Raw genomic sequence first — 26,946 nt, 5'->3', positions numbered from 1 at the left:
CCCCCCCCCCCCCCCCAGGTAGAGCACTTCCCTGCAGAGCCAGGCTGAGCTCTGAGCTGGGGTTGAGGGAGGCCTGGAAGGGGCACCTGGAAGGGTCCTGGGTGCCGCTGCCCAGTGAGCTCCTGTCTGTGCATCCTCTGGGCTCAGCAGCATGCTGCGAGGGCAGGGATGGAGAGGTGGCCTTCAGGATGGTTCTGTAACTGTCCTATAGGACCTGAGGGCATGGGCCCTTGTGAGTCTGGCTTCCTCCTGGAGGGGCTCTGCCTGCAGGAGCTTTGTGCTCCCCACCATAGTTGCCCTGCTGCCCTCCTCCAGCCTGTGGGTGCTACTGAGTTCCTGTTTCTAACACTTTTTTTAAAAAAGTTCCCAAATAAATACTGGGTCAGGCCCAAGGGTTTCCTTGCTCTGTGCCCTGCATCGCCAATGTCCTCCTATAAGCAGGACTGGCTCCTTGGGAGAAAAAGGGACTTGGGGTGGGGGTGGGGGCTGTGGGAGTAGAGATGGGACCAGACCACTCAGCTGGGGCCTGGTTCTTCCAGGACTTGCTGCACCCTCTTCCTGATTCCTCTGCTTCAGGCTCCTTCTTCACCCTCAGAGGGTGGGATTAAGTAGTGGTTAAGGCGTGGGCCTGGGGTCAGACTGCCAGGCTTGAAGTCTGGGCTTTGCCACTTAGCAGCGTAGTGACTGGACAGATTAGCTGCTTCTCTGTGCCTCTGTTCCTTTCCCGCGAAGCATGCTACCATTGTTATAGGATCATCGTGAGGATTAGATGAGCTAATTCGTGGAAAGCACATAACAGTGCAGGCCCTATTTGAAGTGGTCCCTAAGCTTGGTTATTAGTATTTGCTTTCTCCCTCCCAGTAGATGCAGCTTTTGTCCTTTAATTCATGTACATTCCCTGCTCTCCCACCTTTCATCCCATGCCAAGACTCCCAGCCTTAGGAATAGCCACAAGGGAAAGTCAGGGACGTTTGGTTTCATAGCTGATCCCCGCTTTTCCAGGTGTGTCAGTAAGGAGGGGGGAAGCTGATGTGGGGCAGATTCTCACCCCTGGGTAGGAGGGGGCATGGAGGCAGACCCGCACCCACAGCACGCACCCTCCCTCTACTGCAGGTATGAAGATGAAATTAACCGTCGCACGGCTGCTGAGAATGAGTTCGTGGTGCTGAAAAAGGTGAGGGCCAGGTGTCTAGGCCAGGTGCGGGGGGGATCATCTGAAAATGTGTAGGACAGGGGGACGTGGCCCTTGCACCTGAGCAGCCGGTAGGGACCTGTGGCCAAAGTCTGGTCTGGGAATGAGGGGCTTGGAAAAGGAGAGATCTGGAAACCTCATAGCACAACCTGTCCTGTGTGTATGTGCGCATCTGGTGAGTCACTGGACTTGCTTTTGGCCTGGGGGCATTAGAATTCAGACCAAAAGATGGAGGCTAGAAAGGGAGATTTCAACCCAAATACGGGAGTGCTCTATCACAGTTAGAACGTTTCGTGACAGGCATGGGTTGGCACCCGGCAGGGCTGAAGTATGTGCTGAATGAATGGGATGGGCCTGAGGCAGAGCGATCTCCCTGTCCCTGGGGATGTGCAAGCCGACGTTGGAAGGCCTTAGGAGTATCTTAATGGGGCTTGATTTAAGATTCTGATTCAGTACCCTCACTGAGCAGCTCAGGGTTCTAGGCCCGTCCACATGACAGCAACCTGCCCCAGAGTGCTGGGCCCTTAGAGATTTAGGTGCTTCGAGGATGCCTAAAAGCAGGCCCTGTCCACACAAGTTTGAGCACGGGCATGTGTGGCTAGAAGGGCCCTGATGCCCCGTGGGCCTGCGCTGTTCCCCACGGCCCACGTGCATCGCCGTCACCAAGCTGCATGTTAAACACGTAGGCTGGAGATCTCCCATCTCTGAGAGCCTTATCCTATAGTCGGGATGATTTTCTGCTCTCCTCCTTCATCAGAAGTTGAGGCTCACGGAGTTGAAGTGACTTGTTCAGGGTCACATAGCTTGTAGGTGGTTGAGCCAGGGTTGTGTCCAAACCACCAAAGCCTTTAGGAACCAGTAAAGTGCTAGGTTTGGGGCTACAGGCTGCTTAGGCTACCAGTGCTGGGTAGGCACCTGTGTTCATGGGGATGCATGGAAATGATGCGTATCACGCAGCTTCGGAGGGCCCAGTGGAGGAAACTTCCTACCGTGGTCAGGTCAGGCAGCCTGGAGAAATGGCGTGTCTCTTGGTAGGGCCCTGGTATTTGACCCTGTGGGTTGGACAGTGCTGGTTGGCTCCCATCCCTGCTAAATATTCTGTGTACTGAGGCCACGGTGTCTCTACCCCTTCTTGCCACCACCCCTCAGGATGTGGACGCCGCCTACATGAACAAGGTGGAGTTAGAGGCGAAGGTGGATGCCCTGAATGATGAGATCAACTTCTTCAAGACCTTCTATGAGACGGTGAGGACCTTGGGTGTGGGAGACATGTCATGTCTTCCATGTCCTAACAAAGGGGCCATCTGGTTAACCCCCTGCGTCTGGGCCAGCCTGGGTGAATGTGTGTGCATGCACTCATCCTGTTCTTTATCCTTTCTGGACTCAGGAATCCGTGGTGGGCAAGGAGTTTAGGAGGAGCTGAGGGTAGCAGAGCAGGGTGGGGTTAGCCAGGTTTGGCCTTCCAGAGACATGGGATGACCATTTTTTAGGAGGGGTGTTGGGAGGGGTTGAAAGGAACCAGGAGGATGTCTAGGGATCCTGGGCTGTTACAGAGTTAAGAGGTAGGCTGGGTGGGGTGGCCAGGGGGGCCCGAGTCAGGAGAGAGTGTCTGGGAGTTTATAGCCAGAGGGACCAGATATGTGGCCGCCCAGCAAAAGGCCACTCTGTCTGCCCCTGCGGTCTCATCTCTCCCTCTTGCCTTAGCTGGGGATTTTACCTCTTTTTTCTCCGGGGGATTTAAAACCCTCTCCACTCCTATCAGTGTTAGTCTCTGGCCTTCAGCAGAAGATAGGACAGCCAGTCATCTGGCAGCGCTGGTCTGCGACCCTGTTATATATGAGGCTAATTACAGACCAGTTCTCAGTGCCTTTTTGTCTAGCTTTCCTCTGAACTTCCAGCCTCCATGAGCCCCTCAGTGAATTTCCATGTGTGTTAATTTTAGGGGCAGGTTCCTTGAGGTTTACTTCGGGCATTCTAATCTCTGTGTGGGTCTTTATATGTCTGTCGCACGTTATGTATACGTAGGTCTATGTATATATATGTGTGTGTGCATATGTATGTGTATATTTAATTATTTCCCTCTCATTATGAAAGAAACACATACGCATTGCCAAAAATCCAGAAAATTGAGTACAGCATAAAATTGAAAACAGGTCTCTTACATGTGCTCTTATCACCTTGGTATCCACCTTTTCAAACTCTTGCTGTGCGTATACACACAGAGATATAGTAATATGTATTTTAGTAAAAGTAGGATCATTTTTTTTTATGTAATGATGTACCATGGTTATAAATACAGCTGTATCATCAGTTTTAAAGGCTGCAGAGAGTTCCATCCTGGGGTGGGATATTTTATTTGACCCACCCACCCCCTAGTGATGCGCTTCAGAGCCGAGCTCCTGCCCCAGCAGAGCTCACAGAAGGGGCCATCACAGTCCCCCACACTCTGTCACTTCTTTATCTGCTGTAATCCCACCAGACTCTTTTCTTGAGAAGTTGCTAATGAAGCTGCTAACCTCCCTGGGTTGCCGGGGGCCGGCGGACTGTTAAGCAGGTGCTGGGTCTGTGTCCCCTTGCCTTCTGGTGACTCACGCCCACTCTGACCTCTTCTCCCTTTTTCTTCCCCTAGTGTGAAGGGGGTCCCAGGATGGGTGTGGGAACGGGGGTGGGTCATGCCCCAAGTCCTGACGTTCTGTCCCATCCCTGCAGGAGTTGGCAGAACTGCAGTCCCAGATCTCGGACACGTCAGTGGTCCTGTCCATGGACAACAGGCGCTCCCTGGACCTGGACGGCATCATTGCCGAGGTCAAGGCCCAGTACGAGGAGATGGCCAACCGCAGCCGGGCCGAGGCCGAGACCATGTACCAGATCAAGGTGTGAGGCTGTGGAGGGCCCTCTTTTCTTCCTGGCAGGGTCCTTGGTGGTAGCTGCCCTGACTCCTCACTCTCTCTCAAGCCTTTAGGGCTTGGGTCCCGCTGTTCTGACAGGCACCAGTGGTTAAGTCTGTGGTGCTCTCCGAGGCCCACAGAAGAGGTGAAGAAGAGGTGAAGGCCAGGTCCCTCCCCAGGGAGAGATCCCAGCCAGATGGGCTGACAGGGCGGAGGCGCCCAAAGCACAGAGAGGTTAAGTAATGTGCCTAACTCTACACAGCTAGTAGATGGAAGAGTAGGGACTAGATCCTGGGTCCTAGGCCTCCAGACCAGGGAGGTTTAATCATTACGTGCCATGTGGAGGCAGGGCGGTTGACTGTGCAGGTGCTGAAGGAGCTGGGGTAAACTAGTGTTCTGGGGGAGGGAGCCTGAGGCAGGGCTTAAAAGCAGCAGAGGGAGGTCTCTGCAGAGATAAGGAGTCATCCGTGGTACACGGGGTGAGAACACAGATATGCCAGCAAGGAGCCGTGGGTTCAGACTTGCCGTGTGATCCTTGGGCAGTGCCTTCCATTCTCCAGAGCTCATTCTTCCCATCTGTGAAATGGGTGGTGCTGATGTTTTCAACAAGTGTGTTTTTACTAGGGGGGTTGTTTAATAGGTGAAGATTTCAGACTTCTAGTGATTCTCCAGCACTTGGGACAGAATGGGAATGAGTAGAGCCCCAGGATCAATGGGGATGGGCCCTAGGGAGCCATCCTGGCCCTCCCTGTCCTGACTGGGAGGAAAGCAAACCCCGGCTGTACCCCACTGCCCAATAGTCTGGCTTGCCGGCAGGGAGTGAAGATTACTGGGAGTCAGACTGTCGCTTCCTGGGAAGATAAGCTAGGAGGGCTCATCACTCAGAACCTTGGGCCTTCCTCGGAGGGGGTGAGGGATGAGTCCCCTGTAATGGTTGACCACCCCCTGTCTTACTTCTCTGTGTGGCCCCTCTAGTTTGAGACCCTCCAGGCGCAGGCTGGGAAGCATGGGGACGACCTCCGTAATACACGGAACGAGATCGCAGAGATGAACCGTGCCATCCAGAGGCTGCAGGCTGAGATTGACAACATCAAGAACCAGGTGGGAGAAAGCCTCCTCCCCCACGCTTCCTCCTCCCTGTTTCTTGGGGCCCGTGAAGGGCAGCCATCTGAGAATGAGGAGCCCGAGGCTCTCCCAGGCTGAGGCTGGTGCAGCTCAAGTCTCGTGAGCCCACTTGTGAGGTCTCCAGGACAGAATGTTCTTGGCCAGGTCCTGGCTCAGGCCAAAGGGAGGAGAGGAGTCGTAGTTGGGCAGACAGCCTGGGGAGGGAGCCTCAGCCTGGCCAGCCTGAGAAAAACCACCAATCATTACCAAACTCGTACTGAGCACTGTCCTTGCACCTTGCTCTGGGTGCAATGTGCTGTACCTGGGAGCTCACAGTCTGTGGGGACTGGGGGGACAGAGGCCAGCAGAAACCCTTACGGTGGCTCATAAGGCCCCGTCCTTCACCTCCCACCGCTGCATCTCACTGTGCTCCGGCCTCACTAGCCTGCTTCCGGTATCTTGGATCTGCCAGGCACGTTCACGCTTCAGAGCCTTTGCCCCTGGTGTTCCCTCCATCTGGAATGTGGTTCTCCCAGCTCAGCACAGGGCTGCCCCTTTGTCATCCCTGGGATTTTGGACACGAGTCCCCTTTTCAGAGATGGCTTCTCCAACCACTCGGTCAGCAGGGTGTCTGAACTTTCTGGAAGCATCTATCACTGTCTGAAGTTTTCTGGCTTATTAAGTGGTTGGCTGTCCCCCACCTCTGCTGAAATCCAAATAATGCCTTGGGAGCCAGTCCCCATCTGTCTGACTCACCGCTCCTTCTCGGCACCCGGCACGTGGTGGGGCACGGGCCTCCGATGACGGACTGTTGGGAGGATGTGCTGTGTCGCTGGCAGGGGGACGGGCCCTGGCCGAGGTGTGGGGAGGGACGGGGCAGCTCAGCCAGAGCAAGTGTCTGCAGTGGGGAGGGAGGGCAGGTAACCAGTGCTGCAGCTTCAGAGGGCTAAGCTCCAGATGAGCTGGGGGGATGGGATGTGGGGGTGACTTACCCAGAATGTCCTCCCCTTGGAGCCCCGCAGGCCACTTTACATGAGGGTGGAAGCTGCCTCCTGGCGCGGAGGCAGGGCTATGAGTCCCGGTGAGGCGAGGCAGCTTCCAGGCCGGGAGGGGAGGCACAGAATACTGAATGGTGGTTTCCCAGACCCTGCAGCTTCTGCCACATCTGCTTCTCCTCTTGTACAACGGGGCGGAGCAGGCCCCAGAGTTGGGGTGTCCACCGCCATGGAGGGGCCCCGGGGCAGGGGGATGAGGCAGTGCCAAGGGGGCACCAGTGTGATAGGGAAGGGGACCGGCAGGTGGACAAGGGGCAGAGGGCACACGAGGGGCCTTCTGAAGGATTAGGAGGGCTGGTAGAGAGGCAGAGCACACCCGGGACAGGGAAGGGTCTGAGGACAGAGAGCGGCTGGTGAGAAGGAAGGGGGAGTGCTGGGTAGGGGTGGGAGTGGTAGCTCTCAGAGCCCAACAGCAGGAGGCCCAGGGCTAGATAGGTTCCCGGTGTGTGGATGGGGCACAGATAGAAGGAATGCTCCTGGTGGGCAGGAAGTGGCAGCCCCGGCTCAGGTCCATCGTGAATCCAACCAACCCGGCCCAAACCAGGGGGCTGCTGGTCACACATTTTGAGGCTGGGGGTTCCAAGCAGTATCTCTCTGCTCCAAGTCCCCTGTTCTGGGCCTGTTTTGAAGATGGTTTTTGTTCTTGTCAGCTGCCCAAAATTTGGGGACTCAAAGATCCCATGGCTTTGGATCTCTTCCGGCTGGGGACTGGGAGGGGGGATGGGCATTAGAAAATCATAATTGCATTTACTAATTATAGTGATTATAACAAGCGATAACAAGTGTTGGCGAGGATGTGGAGAAAGGGAGCCCTGTGTACTTTCTGTGGGAACGCAAACTGGTGCAGCCACTGTGGAAAACGGTAGGGAGGGTCCTCAGAACATTAAAAATGGAACCACCATAGAATCCAACAATTCAATTTCTGTGTATATATCTGAAGGAAATAAAATTTATTTTTTTATTTTTTTTTAAAGATTTTATTTATTTATTTGAGAGAGAGAGAGCACAAGAGGGGGGAGCGGGAGAGGGAGAAGCAGACTCCCTGCTGAGCAGGGAGCCCAATGCGGGACTCGATCCGGGACTCCAGGATCATGACCTGAGCCGAAGGCAGTTGCTTAACCAACTGAACCACCCAGGTGCCCTGAAGGAAATAAAATTACCATCTCAAAGAGATCTCTGCATCTCCATGTTCATTGCAGCATTGTTTACAATAGCCAAGACATGGAAACAAAGTATCCATTAGTGGATGAACTAGTAAAGAAAATGTGATTATATATAATATAATATAATATAATATAATATAATATAATATAATTCAGCCATAAAATAGAATATTACTCAGCCATCAAAAAGAAGAAATCTTGCCATTTGTAACAACACAAACCTTGAGGGCATTTATGCCGAGTGAAATACGTCAGAGACAGAGAAAGACAAATATTGTATGCTTATAGGTGGAATCTTTTTTTTTTTAAAGATTTTATTTATTCATTTGAGATAGAGAGCATGAGCAGGGGGAGAAGCAGAGGGAGGGGGAGAAGCAGAGGGAGAGGGAGAAGCAGGCTCCCCGCTGAGCCAGGAGCCCGATGCGGAGCTCAATCCTAGGACCCTGGGATCATGACCTGAGCCGAAGGCAGACGCTTAGGCAGATGCTTAACCACCTGAGCCACCCAGGCACCCATTATAGGTGGAATCTAAAAAAACAGAACTCCTAGAAACAGAGAACAGATTGGTGGTTGACAAAAAAAATAATAGCAATTATAATAGCATTTATTGAGCACTAACTGTGTGCTAGACACTGGCCAGGGACTTGTGTATTACCTCATCTAATCCCTGCAGTATCCCTATGAGGCAGACACTGTGATTATTGCTGTTTTAGAAGAGAGGAGACTTTGGAAGGGTTGATGTGTCCAAGACCACGTGGTGGAGCCAGTATTAGAGCCTAGGCATTGGGTATCAGAGCCCATGTTTTGAACCTTTGGGGATTCCCTGGTGCTGGGGGAATAGACTGGTGCCAGTGAAGCCACCGTGAGCAAGTTGGCCGGGTGCTCACTGCAGGATGGGGAAGCAGGAAGGCAGTGACTGGTAAGGCCTGCCCCCCAGCTCACAGTCATCACTACTGCCCACAGCGTGCCAAGTTGGAGGCTGCCATTGCCGAGGCTGAAGAACATGGGGAGCTGGCCCTGAAGGATGCACATGCCAAGCAGGAGGAGCTGGAGGCCGCCCTGCAGCGAGCCAAGCAGGACATGGCCCGGCAGCTGCGCGAGTACCAGGAGCTCATGAACGTCAAGTTGGCCCTGGACATCGAGATTGCCACCTACCGCAAGCTGCTGGAGGGCGAGGAGAGCCGGTGAGGACACAGAAGCCAGGAAGGGGATCCTTCTGGGGCTCGGTGGGGCCTGGGGCTTGACATTCATCCATCTACAGACATTTTCTGTGGCCTCTCTTCTGCAAGGCACCAGGGATGGGAAGTGTAGGGAGGGTAAATGATGCTTGCTTCTTTGCTCTTGATGAGATGCCCTTCTAGTAGGAAAGACCATGTGGTGTAAAGCTCAATGGGAAAGTTGAAGATAATAACGGCCCTTCATGTGTGGCCAGGGTCATCTTATTTGATCCTCACAATATATTCAGGTAAGCAGGTCAGGTATTGTTGCTTAGTTTACAGAGGGGAAACTGTGGTTCAGTTTTATGAATTGAGGGGCCAGTGTGCAGTCGAGCTCTGCTGATTCCTGGTCCAGGGATCTTTCATGATGCCAGGCTGCTTCTCCCACATCACTGAGTGGTAAGTCACATGATATTGACCAAATGTGGGGAGGTCCCACAGACAATTTGCATGCCTGCGGCCAGAGAGCAGGCTGGGCTGGGTTGGTGTTATAGGAATTCTTCATGAAAGACATGGAACCTATGTCTGTGAAGTTGGGCCTTCATTCTCACCTGGATGGGTTGGTTGATTCATTCAGTCAATTTGCCAGGCTTTAGACTTGTGCCCTGGGCGAAGGTTAGGGTTTGGAGAGGGTGAGAGGGAAAAGTGTGGGCCAAGGCTTGGTGGTAGGACTCATCAGGGCTTGGCTTGTTGGGACCCAGCTCGGAGACAGAGAATATGGAAGACGCGCTTCTGTCCTCGGGGAGCTCGCGCATGGTCTGAGGACACCAAACATTTGTAAAGGGAACACCTAGAGACCACTCACGTGCATTTGTAAAATGCTCAATGTCTACAGAACTTTTTCTTTGGGGAGCATTTTTCCTGAGGGGTTGGGGAGACAGGCTGGAGGATGGCGTGGACAGGAAGGAATTGGGGAACGAGGGAGTGCTAGGGCAGAGTGCCTGGATGCAGGGAGGAGGGAGAGAAGACACATGGCCACAGGATAGGAGTTGGGGAAGGAGAGGAAGATGGGTCTCTGCCACTGCAGTTGGCATCTGGTCTTTATGGGAAGAGGAATTGAATACCAAAGGCCCCTGGGAAGAGAGAGCAGCTGATCTGGGGCACAGGGCAGCCCCAGAGCCCAACTGTCCCAGCCACGATGCCTCTCTGCATCCTCTGCCACCATGGGTGCAGGGGCCACGCTCTCTTGGGAACACATACCCTGGGCTTTTTTTCCTCATAGAACCAGAGCTGGGGATGCATAGAATGGGGCCGGATCCACTTCCTCCCATGGGCGGCTGAGCAGGCTGAAGCTCAGGGATGGCGAGTGGCATGCCCAAGGTCGCACAGAGAATGGAAACATTCTGTCTGAAAGCCTAATCTCAGTGTAGATTGTCATCATTGGGGCTTAGATCCCGGTTCTCTGAGAGGCAACTGTCCTCTCTCCACCTCTTAGGGGACATGGAGATGGACTCCTTGTTTTTGATCCCATAACCCCTCCACCTGTCCCAGGGGCAGGTCTAGGATTTGTGGTCTCAGAAGCTCATGCAATTTGGGGTTACAAAGTAGAGTTACGAATATAAAATTAGGCACAAAAACAAATATTTACTTAGGATAAGAAGAGAAAAATTACACTCCTCACCAGAGCTTTAGACGTTCAGGTCTCTTCCTCCTGAATTCGTAGGCACGGCACCAGAAATTGTTACATGGAATTGCTACCTGACTGCACCCTGGCTTCCCTCCCCACCCACAACTTCCAGTGACTCCCAGCACTGCCAGGGGCCCGTGGAACAAGGGGCCTGGAAGCTTCCTAGCATATCTATCTCTTGCCCTTGTCCTTTGCTCTGCCCTCTTCCTGAACTTGGGGCTGATGAGGCCAGCTGGGCTCCCCTCACTCATTCTACCAAAGTGAGGTCTCCCCTCCCCACTGCAGAGTAAACTCAACCCCAAGGCCAAGGGCTTAGTGACAATGGAGCTGTGAGTCACAAAACAAATACGCCCAACTGTCTCCCATGGCTTTTCGATTTCCAGTAGGGCTGCTTAAAGCCACCCCGACTACCTTCTGCTCCCTCCTCAGTCCCAGCCTTAGCTGCATTCACGAAAGCAACAATTTGCTAATTATTTCAGTACATACGGAATAATTGCTACATGCCAGACCTCATGCTAGGGGCCGGAGATCCAAAAATCAATAAGCTACAGCCCACTTTGAGGGTTTTATGATTTGGTTAGGGGAGGCAGCTGTCTTCATAAATAATCACGGCTACCATTCATCAGATACTGTGCACCCAGGGCTCTAGATAAATTATATTATTCAGCCCTCACAAACAACTCTGTGAGGCTAGGACTAAGTCAGGTGAGGAAATGGAGGCTTTGAGATGTTGCCCAAGGTCACATGGCCAGTAGGTAGGAGGGCCTATGTGAACTCCTCTTGCTCCCCCTTATTTTGCAACAAGGCTGAAGGAGGACTAAGGTGTGGGGATAGAGGAAGGAATACCAGTCTTGCTGGCTCCTGGGTGGAGGGGGCCCTGGGACTGCTTCCTCCAGCTCTGAGGAAAGAGCTGCTCACAGGTCTCTCCTCTGCCCCCCAGGTTGGCTGGAGATGGAGTGGGAGCTGTGAACATCTGTAAGTCCTTGGCTGTGGCCCATCTCCTGTGCTGTCTAGACTAGGCTGGGTCTGCAGGATGGCACACTGGCTTGAGGACCTGGCCTTGTCTGGACCAGGAGCTTCTTTCCCTCACCAGCTTTTAGCAGGTGCCCCAGAGCTCCCAGCAAGTCAGGCTCAAGGGCCCAGGGGAGCCGTGCAAGAGGGCAGAGTGAGGCAGGGCATACCTGGGCTGCAGCCCCCACAGCTGCCCCAGGCTCCTTCTGGTGGGGGTGGGGGTGGGGGGTGGGGGGTGGGCTGGCCCCAGGAGGGTGGTGGGGAGGGGAGGCAGCGGGGAGGGAGAGGGGCAGGCACAGCAGGAGAGTGGGGTGGAGTGAAGACTGGGGCCTCAGGTGATGGGCCTTGTGCTGATGGAACCCTCCTCCCTTTTCTCCTAGCTGTGGTGAGCTCCAGTGGTGGAGGTGGCAGCCGGGTGGCCTTTGGAGGAACCATGGGCAGCAATGCCCTGAGCTTCTCGAGCGGCGGGCCTGGGACCTTCAGGTCCTATTCCAGCAGGACCTCAGCTGCCACCCATAGGAGCATACGAAAATGAGCCCCGGTGTGCGGAGAACCCCCCCCCCCCCCAGCAGTCACAGGAGGACTCCCATCCTTGCTCCCGAGACTGCCTGGCAGTCTGAAAAATGTCAGAATAGCTTCCAATAAAGCAGCCTTTCTGAAGCCTGGGTGAGGCCCAGCCTGGTACCTGGTATCCTGGCTTCATCAGCTGGGTGGAGGGGGCTGGGGAAGGAAGGGGCCTTAGGATTGGGTGTGTTCTGAATACTGAAGAGCCATCTGTGCGGGAGCCTGGGAAAGCACGTTGGTGCCCTGGTGCTGGTGGTGATTCGAGGGGCATGGCTCGTAGCCTGTGTGAGGCCTTGGCCTCCTCCCAGGGCTGGGGCTCTGCCACGGAGGGGGCACTGAAGTCCTCTCCTGCTGAGGGAGTGGGAGGGCTGTTCGCACACTCCCCTACCCCCAGGTTCTGGGCTGCCAGAGTGCATTCCTTGCTGCAAGGACGCGTGGCTGCGAACGCCTTCTCCGTCAGCCTCCGAGGGGCAAAAACTGGACTGGAAGTCCACGCGTGGAGGCACAAATGGGAGATTTTCTGAGCACATTATATATGATCCATGAGCTTTATTGGAACCGTGGAGACCAAGCACTAAGCACGAGGGAGAGGGAGCCGAGCCAGCCACCGAAAGATGTCCCCGTGGAGCTGCAGCCTCAGTCGTTGCGAGGGTTCGGGAGGCAGGGGAGGGCCCGCGGGATAGCAGCACGGCCACACCCCCCACGGCAGTGCACAGCCGACGACCCGGGCCAGTCTGTCTCTTAGAAGCCACAGGTTTCTGCCAGGCCAGGCCCCCGAGCAGCCTGAGTCAGAATAGGATCTCCCCGCAGGGCCGCAGGGACCCGGGCAGGCAGCCTCCTGGGCCGGGGGAAGGACGAGCGCGGCTGCCAGCTGGGCGGGGAGCCCGGGCCTCCCCGGAAAAAACCGCGAAGAGCAAGGGCGGGGGGAAGGCGGAGGAGATGCAGGACGATAAGGCTGCAGTTCGTGCAGGTGGGCCGGCTGGTTCTCCGAGCCCTTCCGCTTCGAGCCCAGGGACTTTGGTTGCTCCGGGCCCCACCTCCGGAGGCAGGGACTGTTCACTGGGAGAGCGGTGTGCTGACCGAGCGGGAGGTGCTACGCGAACCGCACCGAGGAGCTGCCGCTGCACCTCTGGCCGCAGGGCGCGCACATGCCCGTGCTCACCGCCACGTTCCCGCTGCAGGGGGCGCTGCACACGCTGCCGGTCACCGGCCGCGAGCCGGACACGCAGAGGTCCCCGCAGACCACCCCGCCCCGGGAGCTGCTGACACCTGCAGGAGGAGAACAGGGCTTAGTCCCCTGCCTCCTGGCCAGCACCCCCTTCTCTTGCTCAGAGCTCCTTCCCTCCATTTCTATTCCTCCCTTCCCTCCAGACACCCTCATTCCGCCCCACCCCCACCCCGCACTCCTTCCTGCACTCTGGCCTCAAGCATCCTTGATAAACTCTTCGCCCATGTCCTCCCTATAGGCAGAAATAGCTATTTAACTTGTAATCATAAATAGTTATCTAACTTACAATCATTCACTGCCACCCACCCCCTTCCTTTCAGGGTTTCCAAAGATAGCCTGTGCTGGCCTCCTGTATTTGTAAATAAAATTGCATTGGAACCAAGCCATACGTACTCCTTAGGTGTTGCTTATGGCTGTAGCTTTCACATTACAGTGACAGAGTCCAGTAGTTGAGACAGAGGCTAGGTGGCTCACAAGCCTGAAATATTTGCCATCTGGCCCTCCTTCCCACCAGGAACCCCAAGCCCTTATTTCAGAACCCACAGTACAGATTACTTACAGACATTTACAGCACCAGTGCCCTCACACAACCTTGTAGGGAGAGCAAAGAGACAAAAATTAGTTGGGGAGAGCAACCCTTGCAAATTCCCTCCTCCATGCAAGCGACATGCAAATGACATGCAAACGACATGCAAATATGCGCCTGGCTCAAAGCACAGTTTCCGGAAATTGAAGAGATACTCTTCCCACAGATTTGGGCCCCACCTCTGTTCTTCACCCTCCAGCAGCCGCCTGTAGGTGGCGATCTCGATGTCCAGGCCCAGCTTGGAGTTCATCACCTCCTGGTACTCCTTGACCAGGCAAGCCATGTCCTGCTTGGCCTTCTGCAGGGCGGCCTCCAGCTCAGCCAGCTTGCAGCGGGCATCACTCAGAGCCGCCTCGCCCTGCTGCTCCGACTGGGTCACTGCGGCCTCCAGCTTGGAGTTCTGGGGGCCCAGAGGAGAACAAGGTGTGTTATGGTCCTGGGTCTCTCTGTCCATTTCCTGGATGTGTCCAGTCTCTCCCCTCCCCCAGCTGGGGACACCCCAAGAACAGACCTCTCCCCTTCATCAGCTGAGTCTCCCCCAGGGACCACAACCAGGGACGCTGGTCAGGCAAATGGGCTGGAGCATGAATGGTGAGATCCACTGGGGACACACACTGCCTGTGTGACCCTGGGGAGGCCCCAGGTGACCCTTACCTGGCACTTGGCATTCTCAACCTCGGCTGTCAGCCTCTGGATCATGCGGTTGAGCTCGTTGATTTCCTCCTTGGTGCGGCGCAGGGTCTCCCCGTGCCGGATCACCGTGGCCTTCATCTCCTCACACTTGGTGGGCAAGCGGGGCGGAGGGAGGGGAGCAGAGATGCTCCTGAGGCTCAGGATATGTCATCCCACTGAGCCCCACAACTTGCATATCTGCCACCCTGTCCTGAGAGCTGCCTGCCCTTCCCTTACCCATCCCACCTAGACAAAGACCAAAGCCCTTTTGGCATCCCTCCTGCTGGGGTTCTGGGAATGGGGAGTTGCAGTACCAGGACTTCACCTTGCTGCGGTACCAGGACTCAGCCTCAGCCCGGCTTCGGCTGGCGATGTCATCGTACTGAGCCTTGATCTCGGCCACAACGCAGTCCATGTTCAGGTCCCGGCTGTTGTCCATCTTGACGATGACCGAGGTGTCTGAGATGTGGGCGTGGAGAACTCGGATCTCCTGCAGACGGTGGGGGGTGGGAGGATGGAAGGATCTTGTTTACACCCCAGCCTCACCCACCAGTGTGGACCCAATCTTCTCAGCCCTTCCCTGGTCTCCAGCCCCTGCTCACATGACAGCCTCATGGACTGCAGCCCCAGCCCAAATCCCTGGCCAACTCCAGTCCTAGGCCAAAGCCCCCTCTTCCAGGCTGGCTGCCAGTTTTCTGCCTGGACCACGGCCCCTCACCTCCTCATACAGGCGCCGCAGGAAGTCGATCTCCTCAGTCAGGGCCTCTGCGTTGGCCTCCAGGTCTGACTTGCGGAGGTAGGCACAGTCCACATCCTGAAGGGGAGAAGGGGGCACGGTGTCTCATTGGGAAGGCCACACAGAGCTCTCCCCACCTGGGAGGGCCCCCACCGGGCTGGGCAAACTCCGTGGAGACCCTCCTTAGCTGCTCATCCTAATGCCTGGTATCATGGCATTGGTAGAATCCTTTATACAGTCAGAGGGGTCAGGAGCAGGTTTGGGTAAGGGAGGGGGACCGTGAGGTTTCCAGGCACTTCCTCTGGTACCTACGCAGATGATTGCTCCAGAATCCACACCTTGCACTATCACTGAAACTCAAGCTCTGGTGCAAAATGGGTCCATTCTAATGATGCCCCAGCCCTCCTTTCTACCTCAGGGAAAGAAATCTAGATCTGTGGTCAGAAGAAGACGTCTCAGGGATCAATTCTGCCCCTTCTAAGCCAGGGCAACTCAGGACAAGACCCTTGACCTCTGTGCCTCAGTTTCCTTCCAGTAACCCCTGCCTTCCTCCTATGGAGATGGTGGGAAGGACGTGGGGGGGGTCCATGTGATGGCATTTGTGGCGGATCAAGTCTAAGGGGTGAGGAACAACAGTACTGTTCAGCCAGCCTTCCACAGCTGCTGCCGGCCTGAGGATGTGGCCACCCCCTAGCATTCACGGGCGCTCTCACTCACAGTAGTTCGGAATGCCCACTCTCTGGCAGGCACAGGGCAGAAGGAGATGGGAGGCCATCGGCCAGACGGGAGTTACCTCGGACAGAAGACGAGAGTGCCCTGCTTAAAGCAGGCGGTGTACCCCGATGTGGGGGGCCACCCTGGGAGGACTGGGGCATGGCGGGGGTGGGGGGGCTGCTCTATGTCATTCTGGGGAAGTCGCTCAGCCTCTCTGAATTACAGATCGCTCCCTCCTGCCTCTGCCCTGCTTTCTGAGTTGGGGGACAAGTATTCCGGGGTCACTCACCTTCTTCAGGGCCACAAATTCATTCTCAGCGGTGGCCCTTAGTGCCACCTCCTCTTCGTATCTGGAGATAAAGGGCACAAGGTTCAGTGGCTAAAACTTTAATAGGCTGGGATTTGAAGAGAAAAAAGAGAATGAAGGCCCAGACAAACACATTCCAGGAACTGGATCTTTGGGAGGTAGGCATAGAATCAAAAAGCGTGTTGTCCATCCCTTTCTTCTGGGTACTCATCCAACCTGTCACCCAGTGCTCTTCCAGTTTCAGGGGTTCTCATTCCTGATGTGGGTGGTGACTGGGGTTGGGGGGTGCCGTGCACATTTTTGTAGGCCTTCTGTTTTTGGATTGTAACTCCCTGGGGGGCAGGAAGCCCATACGAGTTCTGGTGTCCCCCTCCGCCCTCCCCATCCCACCTCAGGGCCTAGCATAGCACCTGGAACAGAGTAGATGTCAATAAACGTTTGATGAATTAATGAAACCAACACATAAGGACGAGGTAGCTGGAGCAGCTCCCCCTTTCCAGTGTGTGAACTCCCAGAGCATTTGGCCTCACAGGCTTCCTGTCACTGTCTTCTTCCTATTGGAAAGTTCCTCTTGCGGTCTAACCCGAATCTATCCTGCTTTGGCTTAATCCCCTTTCCTTTCCGAGACTATCCTCCCGGCCGCACTCACTTCTTCTTGTAGCCCTCCAGCACCTCCTGCACGTGGTTGAGCTCCGAGGCCAGCCTCCCGCTGTCGGCCTCCACGCACTCGGCCTCCCTCCTCAGGGTCTCGATGTAGCCCTCGAACAGGGGCTCCAGGTTGCTCTCGCAGCACTTGCGGTTCTGGTAGAACTGCCACTTGGTCTCCAGCAGCTTGTTCTGCTGCTCCAGGAAGCGCACCTGGGGTGCAAATGGGAGATAAGTCCGTGGGAGGAGCCAGTATCCCCAGCCCTCCTCAGAGAGCAGGTAGGTCAAGTCTGAACTAGCAGGGAGGTGTGCAGAGGAAAGGGGTGGACAGCAGGGCCCCTGTTGGGCTCTCTTGGCCTGACGAGGCACCAGGAGAATTCTTGTTTAAGCCCGAGTGAGGGTCTATTCAGGTGGGCCTGGATGGGGTGAGTGAGAAACTGAGGGGCATACAGGCTTGCTCGGTTACTGTTGGGCTGGGGGTTGGTGACAACCAAGGAAGGCTTCCTGGAGAAAAGCAATGTAGAGCAGGGTTGGGAGGGATAGAGGAGGATGAAAGCCTTTCACTATGAGCTCTCCCAGGACAGGGCCTATGGTTCATTTATCTCTGTCCTCTGTGCTCAGCCTGAGGTTGAGGAGCACTTGTTTACATGGAGGGTCAAGGTGGGAGGGCTACCTAACTGGGGAGGTTAGAAAGGGCAGGCTCTCAGCAAGCAGGATGGCTGGTGGCAGTGATTCTCAAATATGAAACCCTCGCAGGCTGATTCCAGGATTTGCCATCCCCTTGTACGATTTTACTCATGATTATCTGTAAGTGGATTTGCTTAGCATTTACACTTAGATGGGGTTCAAGGGCTAACTTTATATTACCACCATAGTTGTAAAACCAGTATACTAGGCATACATAAAAGCAAATCATAAAACATTAAATTCTAGCTGAAACTGTTGTCCCAGGCAGCTCTGAACCTGAGGCTTGATCTCTTTATTGGAAGTGGAAGAACAGCAAGTATTAGAGGGATACTGAAGACTATTAGCACCTAATGAGATCTAACCTTAAGGATTGAAAAAAACATGAGAAGAGATGAATTTTCCCATCGGGTGTTTCAATGGTATTTAATGCTTTAATGTACCACCTAAAACGATCACATACAATATCAGCAGCCCCTACCCCCCATTTCTAGAGACTGGCCTGGGAATTCCAAGGTTCTCCCAGGACTTCTAGGCTCACCAAGAGTGTGAGCAAGGACATCCCCCTTGTCTGTGGAGACCCTGCCTGTCTGGACAGAGGCTGTGTATAATAATAGTGTTATCAAATCAGGAGCTGCTGCCCTATACTCATCTCCTTGTGTCTGTCTGTGCTCTGGATGTGCGTCCATCTCCTCCAGCAGACTAGGAGCTCAGCTGGGCCACATCCCTACTGCCTCTGACTCCACCCTCAGTGCTCCAGCCTGAGTCTGCGCATAGGTGGGGTTCAGGAAGGGTGTGATCAAGGACACTCACCTTGTCGATGAAGGCAGCAAACCTGCTGTTGAGGCACTTGATCTGCTCCTTCTCCTCGTGCTTCACGCACTGCGCATTGGGGTCGATCTCCAGGTTGAGGGGCGTGAGGAGGCTCTCGTTGACCGACACGCTGGTGATGCAGGGCGGGCTGGGCCCGCACACGCCGCCGGAGCGGTAGCCGAAGCTGCGGCCGCAGGAGCCGGCGCGCAAGCCGCCGCAGACGCTGCGGCTGCCGAAGCCCCCGGTGAGGCCGCGGTAGCAGGAGACGCCGCGGTAGGGGGCGGCCGTGATGCAGCAGCGGCCGGGCCGGGGCCCGCAGGCCGACATGCAGCTGAAGGCGCGGACCCCGCAGGGGCCGCCGAGGCGGGAGGAGAGGCAGGACATGGTGCGGCGGCGGCGCTGGCGGCGGCGGGCGGCTGGAGCCCGAGGCCCGCGCTGCGCCTTATATCGCGGCCCACCGGCCCGGCGGGAGCGCGCGGCCAACGCGTTTACGAGCTTGGAGGTCGGCCCTCGCGCCTCGTTCAGGCGGGAATCAAAGCGGGCCGGGCCGGCCGGCCGCCTTCATAAAACGGCTTCATATCTCGCCCGCGCTTTATGGGGCCTGGGAACGCCCGGTCACGTTTGCGGGCCGTGCGCCCCGGACTCCCGGCGCCTCCTCTGCGCCCCTCGGCGGGGACTCGGCCCCGGGCGGCGCTGGATCAGCGGCTCGGTCCGCGGGCTGGGTGGCGGGGCACAGCGGGCGCCGCTTGGGTCCCAGCTGGGCGCCGCCGCCTTGCAGGCCGGGCAGCCCCGGTCTCCCGCGCAGCCCCGCTTGGCGTCGGGGGCGAGTGTGTGTGTGTGCGCGCGCGCGTGTGTGTCCACGGGGAGGGGTCTCTGAAGTCGGTTCTGCAGATTCTTGTCTTGACCTTGGACGAGTGAATAACCTTTCTGAGCTTCAGTTTCCTCATGTGCAAAGTAGGAATAATAAATAATACCCATCTGCGAGCTGTTGGCAGGACCTAATGACATAATGGACAGGAAAGCATTTAGGGCCCTGCCGAGCACTTAGTTAAGAGCTCCATAAATGTTTGTTTATTTGTTTGTTCTATTTATTCTACTGTTGTTAATTTGCCATTCATCCTGTCTCCCTTTCGGCAGAAATTTTCTCTTCTCTTTTTCTCAGAACTCAGCTCAAAGCTCCTCTCCTGTGTGTCGCCCTCACCCCCCCAGTCCCTGAAATTGCTTCTTGTACCCCTCTCCACACTCCCAGGGGAGGGGAGGGGCGCTGCATCAGTGGAGTGCCTACAGGGTGTGCGGGCTCTATAATGCATTATCTTATCTTTACCCCCAGGGCATCCTTTGTAGGTCAGTGTTATTGTGCCCATTTACCTGATTGGGAAGGTGAGCTCAGAGTGGTTCAGTGACTTGTTTAAGGTCAAGTACAGAAAGCTCTATAGAGGAGCAGATTCAGAATCTGAAAGGAGGTTCCCAGCCCTCCCCCACGCTGGCCCCTCCGAAGGTCTGAGTCTTTGGGGGCTCAGTGAGGGTTGAGTTCTTCTCTTGGGCAGGGGTCCAGACTGTTAGGCTTTGGGCTTTTAGAAGAATAGGCCCGATCCAAAGCCTTCCCCTCCACTGGTGCTTGGTCATGGCTACCAACTCTAGAAGGCCATAATCCATCATAATGGAAGTTAATTATATGTCCAATTACGGACAGAGGAAACCAGAATATGAACTCAGCAGGCAGCATTAAAGAAAAACATGCAAATCATCCTTAGCTTCCTTTGCTTTTAAATATAAGTTGTTATTATGCCAAGGTAATTAAATCCTGGAACTCCAGAAGCCATCATGGCCAGCTCCGCCTGGCAACCCATTTCCAGAAAGTGCCCCTCGGCCCCCTCTGCTCTCTTTCCCAACACTCTGGTGGACTTGAGTCCCTTTGGTCTAGCCTTGACTTTGCAAGGGCTTCAGCCCAACCGTAGTGCTGTCCTCCGTGGAAGGCGGAGTCCAAGAGCGCAGTGTCTTGTGCTCGCACGCCCAGCTTTAGCTAGGGCTGCCGGGGCTGGCTTCAGTACCAGGTCGTCTTACTCCAGTTTTCTCCAGGGAATAGCAGTAGTATTGGAGAAGCCTTCCCTTGGTGGCTCCCTCACTAGAAGAAATGGAGTTACCCTGAAGCATGGAGGATTTAAATTAGACTTATGGGGGCCCTTATGTGATGCTTGCTGGGACCTCTTTCTGGGTTTTGGTGGGTGGATGGAGTTGACTCTTCTGAGAGTGTCCCCAAAGGGAGCCCTTTGAAAGAGACTGTCTGGAGAGTGTGGCCCTGAGCTTGTGGTTTAGTTGAGGGAGAGACTCTGTGTTGGGTTGGGGGTGAGAAATCTTGAAGGCACCTGGGAAGGGGTGAAGGTGAATGGGCAGGCTGTGGGTTTCGGGCATCCAGATATTTGGAACCCTCCCACCACATCCACAAACTTCATGCGTCCTGCGGCATGAAGTAGTTGAACAAATACTTTTTTGGTTGGGTGGTTGACTTTGCCATGTCTTGGTGGGGGTAGACACAGTCCCCCTCTGGCCCTGCCAAGGGTCAAATATCCAGATGCCTTGAAAACTTGTCCTCTGAGGCCTTGCCTGTGGATCCCATGGAACGCTTTTCCCCCTCAAAGCTTCCAGGGAAGAAACCATCCCAACCCAGATTCCCTTCTCCTCCTGAATTGTCTCACAAAGTGTGGAATCCACAGACTTTGGTTGACCTTGATTCTTTGGGCACCCTCAGGCCCCCAACTGTGGAAGAAATGCTGCCAAGCCTTCAGAGTTACCTGAGTGTAGCCGCATCTTGACGACGTTACCCTAGGAAAGAGGAGAAATGGCTGTGAAATCCCCCAAGCCCATAAAGGTGACAAAATGGCCACTCTACACGGTGAGGCAGGTGGACCCAGGTGTGTGGGTTTCTAAAAGGGAGGGGCAGTGAAGGAGGGGTCAGAATCCTCTTCTTCCTCTGGCTTAATCTCTTCTAGCCTAGCTCACCATAACCTGTGGGTCATCTTGCGTTAGCTCCCCTAATGGAGTCCTCAAATCCAGCTCCCATATGACCACTCAAAGATACCGCTGCCCCTCGGCCTGAGGCCTTGCTGTGTCACGGCTGTCCTCTGCCCTAACCATGTGCAGGAGGGGCTGGAGGGCACAAGAAGTGAGTTGGTGGGGAAGGTCTGTTTTCTGAGAAGGGGTTACATGATGTGACAACTGGGAGCCACCGAACCTACTGGCCCTGGAAACTTCTTCCTTCATTAACCTACTTGGTGCTTTTATCAGCATTAGAGACAGTGACAGGCAGACACATGAAGGGAAGAGAAGCTGAAATATCAGCTAAGAGCCTTTCCCCATTGCATTAGGACCTCAGGACAGGGGCCCTCTCCCGACTCATCCACCCATCCTGTGGACCTGTTCTGAGCACTTACTCTATTCCAAAATCATGCCGGGGACTAGGGCTGCAAAGAAAAGACACCACCTCTGCTCCACTCTTCACACTCACTGGATCCTGTTGCTGTTTCCACCCACCTTCCCAGATCTAAGCTCAGGCAATCAGCTTATTAGAGTAATAAAAAAACCAGGATCTTTAAAATGAGTAATGCTTATTTAAGTTAGAGAAATGTACTATTAGGGATGTGGGTGAGAGGGATATTTCAGACATCCCGGGGGAGGGGTGTGATAGGTCATGTTGGGTGGTCTCTCCTCCCTTGCATTACTAGCCAAATCTCTGATAATTTCTCTCGTTCCAAAGCCCTTTCCCTGTGGAGGTATGAAGAAGGGGTCACTTTGGGGACCACAGCAGAGAATGAGCTTGTCAGAATCAAGCAAGTGAGTGGGTCTGCCTGTGGCCGCCCTCGGGGGCATCCAGTACTCCCTCCTTTAGTTAACATGTTCATATTTTATTTCCACCCATGGAAGGACATTTTCCTCCTCACACCCAGGGAGATCCCCAAGGCAGGAATTCTCTGGATCTTCCTTTACAGAGAGGCCCAGAGAGAGAAAAGAACTCCCCAAAGTCTCATACTGTGTTTTGCTAGAGCAGAAGGGAGAACTTAGTTCTCCACCCCTCAGCTTCTGGATCTATGCCTCTGACCTGCTTTGCAGGCACGGAATGGGATTGGAGATTTTCTAGGGTTGGACTGGGGGAGGCAGGGTCCCCTGGAGAATCTCTGCAATCACTAGGAACTGCCTGCACATTGTTTCCAGAAGGGTAACGGTGCCTATGTGCTCGAGGGAGACCTGGAGGCCAATGTCCATGGGCTGGTGGAGGAGATGGGCTTCCTGAACGCCATGTGTGAGGAGGTGAGCACTGGCCGGGAGGACATTAGTCATCCCTGTTCACTCTGTCCCAGGCCAGCCTTTGTACAGAGGAAACGGACAGAGGGGTCTGCAGGCGTGAGGGCTTTGGAAATGGTGGCTCTGTGGTATGTGTGTGTGTGTGAAGGGGGAATGTGAGCAGTGTTCTACCTGGCTCTGGATGGTATAGGTGACGTGAATGGCTGTTGGCCCCACAGGACAGGTGGGTCATCCATGGCCACATCTCAGACACCTTAGTCATCATCAAGGTGGATATCAGCCAGGACCTGAACATGGGCTGCACTGTGACTGAGATCTAGGCTAACTATGATGACATTGCCAGATGCAGTCAGGCTGAAGCCAAAAGCTGGTACCTCAGCAAGGTGAGAGGCACAGGACCCCTGCCTCCTAGATATGACAGTGGGAAGGATGCCAGGCATATATTAACAAGGCCTCTTTTGTCTGGGGATTCTGATCCCTAGGATGGTAACAGAAGGGCAGACAGCTCTCAGGTTACAGTGGCTGGGCAGGGCTGCCACGTATGGTCGCACAGGCTGAGCACTGTACAACTTACCAATCATCTGTGGTGTCTGAGTGGGTGGGAAACTGCATCCTGAGCCTCAGAACCATCTCTGCTCCCCTCCTCCGCCCCCCCCACCCCCCGGCCAGTGTGAGGAGATGAAGGCTACGGTGACACGATGATCCAGCACGGGGAGACCCTGCGCCGTACCAAGGAGGAGATCAGTGAGCTCAACCGCATGATCCAGAGGCTGACCGCTGAGGTTGAGAGTGCCAAGTGCCAGGTAAGGGTCACCTGCGGCCTCTCCAGGGTCATACAGGCAGTGTGTGTCCCCCGTGGATCTCACCATTCATGCTCCAGCCCATTTGCTTGACCAGCGTCCCTGGTTGTGGTCCCTGGGGGAGACTCAGCTGATGAAGGGGAGAGGTCTGTTCTTGGGGTGTCCCCAGCTGGGGGAGGGGAGAGACTGGACACATCCAGGAGATGGACAGAGAGACCCAGGACCATAACACACCTTGTTCTCCTCTGGGCCCCCAGAACTCCAAGCTGGAGGCCGCAGTGACCCAGTCGGAGCAGCAGGGCGAGGCGGCTCTGAGCGATGCCCGCTGCAAGCTGGCTGAGCTGGAGGCCGCCCTGCAGAAGGCCAAGCAGGACATGGCTTGCCTGGTCAAGGAGTACCAGGAGGTGATGAACTCCAAGCTGGGCCTGGACATCGAGATCGCCACCTACAGGCGGCTGCTGGAGGGCGAGGAGAACAGGTGGGTGCAGCCAGGGCTGCTGGGGGCAGCGCAGCATAGGCCTGATCCGTTATTTGCTCCCGGACTTCTCGAGCACCCGTTTCTTCTGCTGCTGCCATCTTGGAAACCTTCAGGGCCCCTCCCAGCCCTGAGAGGCTAAGGAGAAGAATTTTAGCTGAGGTCCACTGCCTGATTTCTAACATGCCTCTTGGGACAGTGGCTGGCTGGTAAATGTTTAAGAACCGGCTCTCGGAGGAAGAAAACACCCCTATTTACAGTACTTGCCAACTTCAGTGTGTAAACTCTTCCATCATGGCCGACTGCGACTTCATAGAGGGTGGGCTAGAAATGTGCAAAACAGGCTCTGTGAATTGGTTCCAGAACACCATTGGTTAGAAAGCAGGAGAAAAGGAGGCCTCAAACAGAGAGGGCAAACAGAAGATACTCTTACTGTATTGGAGAGATGAAACGCTCAGGGAGACTGGATTGCTCCCAACCAGCTATCCCATCGGTGTGGGTGGGGCGGCAATCCGGAGCTGGATTCCTGGGGACAGGTAGAGGGGTCTCTGTGGCCTACTGCATTTGGCGGGTCCCATTTGTCAGAGGGATCTGGGAGAGCCTGCCTCTTATGTTCTTTTGGGACAGGGTTGGAGAGATGCTGAGCCTTTGGGGCTGCTGCACCCCAGGCCTTCTCCTCTGACCTTCTGGGGAATCTTGAATGATTCCTTGGGTGACTGGGTTCCGAGCTGGTGACCACATTACTTCTGTGCCCACACCTAACCCTTACCTTGTCTCTCCTACATCAGGTGGTGTGAGGGCAGCAAGTGCTCTGAATCTGGCTCTGGAGGGAGACACTGCAGTTAGACAGTGGGAAGAACGTTTTAGCTCTGAGGGTGGAGAGACCCAGGGAGAAGGGGTTTCCTTCATTTCCTGCCCCACAGTGATGATGACGGGGCTGGATGACAGGTCGTGAGTGGACTAATTCCTCACACCATGCCTGTCGGAATGGAAGTCTTACTTTCCCATTGTTAGGAAGCTCGCATTCTCTCCCTGTCCAAGCACACTTGTCCACGTTCAAGATGTCAAATATTTTCTGGACTAAAGTAGGTGTTTCATCAGCTTGGTTGTCCCCAGGGAGGTCTTCCTGAAGTCAGTGATAGAAGAATAGATTAAGAAGGGATTGAGATTAAACCACAAGATGGACTCCCTTCCAGTAAAGGGTGGGAGTCTGGGGGACAGGCCACAGGGAAGCTCATGTTGGCTTTACTTATCGTTGGAGACGTGGATGAGCAGGAGCCATCCCATCCACCTAGGTGCTCCTGGCTGGTAGGGAGGGGGTTCTAAGTGGTGGCGGGGGGCTGTTTGGAACCAGGTCCCCACGAGAGGTTTGGGCTTGTTATTATCCCTGTGCCAGTGGGGTGTGAGCAGCTCTCGGGCGGAGTTGTATGTGGGGACCTCTCAGTCATCCATCCGTTCTGGTGGCATCAGATACTGTGGGATAGGAGCTTGTGGCCGCAGCTGTAAGAAGTGTCAAGCTGGCTGGGCTTGATGAAACACCAGGCCCCCAGTGCTCTCACCCTCCCTGAGGATCCCGGCTGGCCCTCTGCCCAACCCAACCGTGGTGGTGGGGTGTAACCGCTTGGTCTCACCCTGGCCCGTCTTCCATGCCTTCCACTTCTCATTTCTTGTTGTGTGGGAGTCTCCCTCCTTGTCTCCTGTCTTCCTCAGGCCGAGGAAGGATATTGGGAGGAGAGGTACATGGATATATTCTGTTGGAGGAATCTGGGCCGCTTGACTCATGAAGAGGACAGTCCCTCAGCCCCCATCCCTCAACCTTGCCCTTCCCCAAACTCTTGCTCTTCCCTTCCCTTCCCTTCCCCGATCTTCCTTCCCTCCCTGCTGTCGGTGCTTAAAATAAAGTCACATGGTTCTTGTCATGCTTTCGATCTTTCTGTCCATTATTTTGGTCCTGGAAAGGGTGGGATCTCCAGGAGGGCATTCAATGTGGTGGGGGCTGCTAAGGCCATGACAGCTATTTATTTAAGTGAGTGTCAAGGCTGGGGACATTGAGGAGGGGTGTTCTGATGGCTCAGGACTCCAGAGGGAATGCTCCAGTGTCAGGAAGTATCTGGCCCAGTGTTGCCTTGTAGTGGGTACTGATCGATGTTAAGAGAATAGATGAATTCATCTCTAAGGTTTCCAATTTCCCACAGGGCATCTCCACTTGAATGTTGCACTGATATTTGGAATTCAAAATGCCTTGAAATCACCTCGTCATTTTCCCCTGTACTGATGCCCATTCGTCAGCTTTCCCTCTTTCCACCAGTTCTTTCCAATATTCCAGCTTCAAACCCTTTGATATCATTTTCCCCACCCAACGAGTCACAGAACCCTGCCTATTTTTTCCTTTGAAAAATGCCACTGGGAACTTCTTTTCTTGCAAAATGTCAGACTAGGACCTCTGAAAAACCCTTTTGTCATTAGTCACTTAAGGTTCTGAAAAATATACTTAAAAATATATTTAAATGCATCATTGAGCTAGCAAAAAGGTATGGCAAGTTAGAAGGAGGAACAAAATGGAAATTCCAGAATTGCAAAGTACAATCATTGAAATGAAAAGTTCAATGGATGGGCTTAACGAAAGACTGAAATTCAGGGGTAGGGTCTGTATACTAAAGACAGATGAATAGACATTTTCCAATCCGAACAACAGAGAAAAAAAGATCGAAGAAAAAGTAACAGAGCCTTGGAGACCTGTGGGACAATATCAAATAATCTAGCATATGCATATTCAGGGCTCCAGAATGAAAAGGGTGAGAATGATGTGGGAAAATATTTGAAGGAATACTTGGTGGAAAACAGCAATTTACGGATCCAAGAACCTTGTAGTGCCCAAGAAGACAACTGGCTGTTAGAAGCAAAAATAATGATATTGTTTATAATGTACATAGAAGTAAAAGATCTGGCAATGATGACACAGATGGTGGGGAGGCGGGTCAATGAACACACTACTGTGAAGTGTGGAGTAGCACAGTATTAACTCCAAATAGACTTTGATAATTAAGGATGTATAGTTTTAGTTCTAAAACAACCGCTAAAAACAAATATTTATTATCATAAATAAAAATAAAACGTTTAAAAAGTTTTATTTTTTTTAAAAGATTTTATTTATTTGAGAGAGAGA

General features: G+C 54.3%; 3 protein-coding genes across 4 annotated transcripts in view; 2 read left to right on the top strand and 1 right to left on the bottom strand.

Moving 5' to 3' along the window:
• KRT7 (keratin 7) overlaps positions 1–11,820 on the top strand; it is a 15,072-nt gene extending 3,252 nt beyond the window's left edge. The window contains exons 3-9 of the mRNA XM_032420648.1: positions 1,114–1,174; positions 2,342–2,437; positions 3,902–4,066; positions 5,056–5,181; positions 8,366–8,586; positions 11,187–11,221; positions 11,638–11,820. Of these exons, the coding sequence (XP_032276539.1) occupies positions 1,114–1,174; positions 2,342–2,437; positions 3,902–4,066; positions 5,056–5,181; positions 8,366–8,586; positions 11,187–11,221; positions 11,638–11,792 (859 nt within the window). The 3' untranslated portion in view covers positions 11,793–11,820. The remainder of the gene's footprint in view (positions 1–1,113; positions 1,175–2,341; positions 2,438–3,901; positions 4,067–5,055; positions 5,182–8,365; positions 8,587–11,186; positions 11,222–11,637) is intronic.
• Positions 11,821–12,363: 543 nt separating this feature from the next.
• LOC116642329 (keratin, type II microfibrillar, component 7C-like) lies at positions 12,364–19,020 on the bottom strand. The gene is made up of 9 exons (XM_032420647.1): positions 18,207–19,020; positions 16,714–16,922; positions 16,047–16,107; positions 15,026–15,121; positions 14,633–14,797; positions 14,290–14,415; positions 13,815–14,035; positions 13,609–13,640; positions 12,364–13,090 (listed from the first exon to the last, which is right to left on the bottom strand). The coding sequence occupies exons 1-9, from the start codon at positions 18,588–18,590 to the stop codon at positions 12,915–12,917; spliced, it is 1,470 nt and encodes a 489-aa protein (XP_032276538.1). The 5' UTR covers positions 18,591–19,020; the 3' UTR covers positions 12,364–12,914.
• Positions 18,366–25,636, top strand: LOC116642333 (keratin, type II cuticular Hb6-like). 2 transcript variants are annotated; one of them, XM_032420651.1, is made up of 4 exons: positions 18,366–18,450; positions 23,175–23,308; positions 23,563–23,783; positions 25,491–25,636. In XM_032420651.1, exons 2-4 carry the CDS (start codon positions 23,204–23,206, stop codon positions 25,555–25,557), a joined length of 393 nt encoding a protein of 130 aa, XP_032276542.1. In that variant the 5' UTR covers positions 18,366–18,450; positions 23,175–23,203; the 3' UTR covers positions 25,558–25,636. The 2 variants fall into 2 exon arrangements, with proteins under 2 accessions (XP_032276542.1, XP_032276541.1); XM_032420650.1 differs by lacking the exon at positions 18,366–18,450 and adding an exon at positions 22,412–22,511.
• Positions 25,637–26,946: the final 1,310 nt, after the last annotated feature.

The sequence above is a fragment of the Phoca vitulina genome, unplaced genomic scaffold (genome assembly GCF_004348235.1).
Source record: "Phoca vitulina isolate PV1807 unplaced genomic scaffold, GSC_HSeal_1.0 scaffold23, whole genome shotgun sequence".
Lineage (NCBI taxonomy): Eukaryota > Metazoa > Chordata > Mammalia > Carnivora > Phocidae > Phoca > Phoca vitulina.
This window is presented reverse-complemented; position numbering and strand designations above follow the sequence as displayed.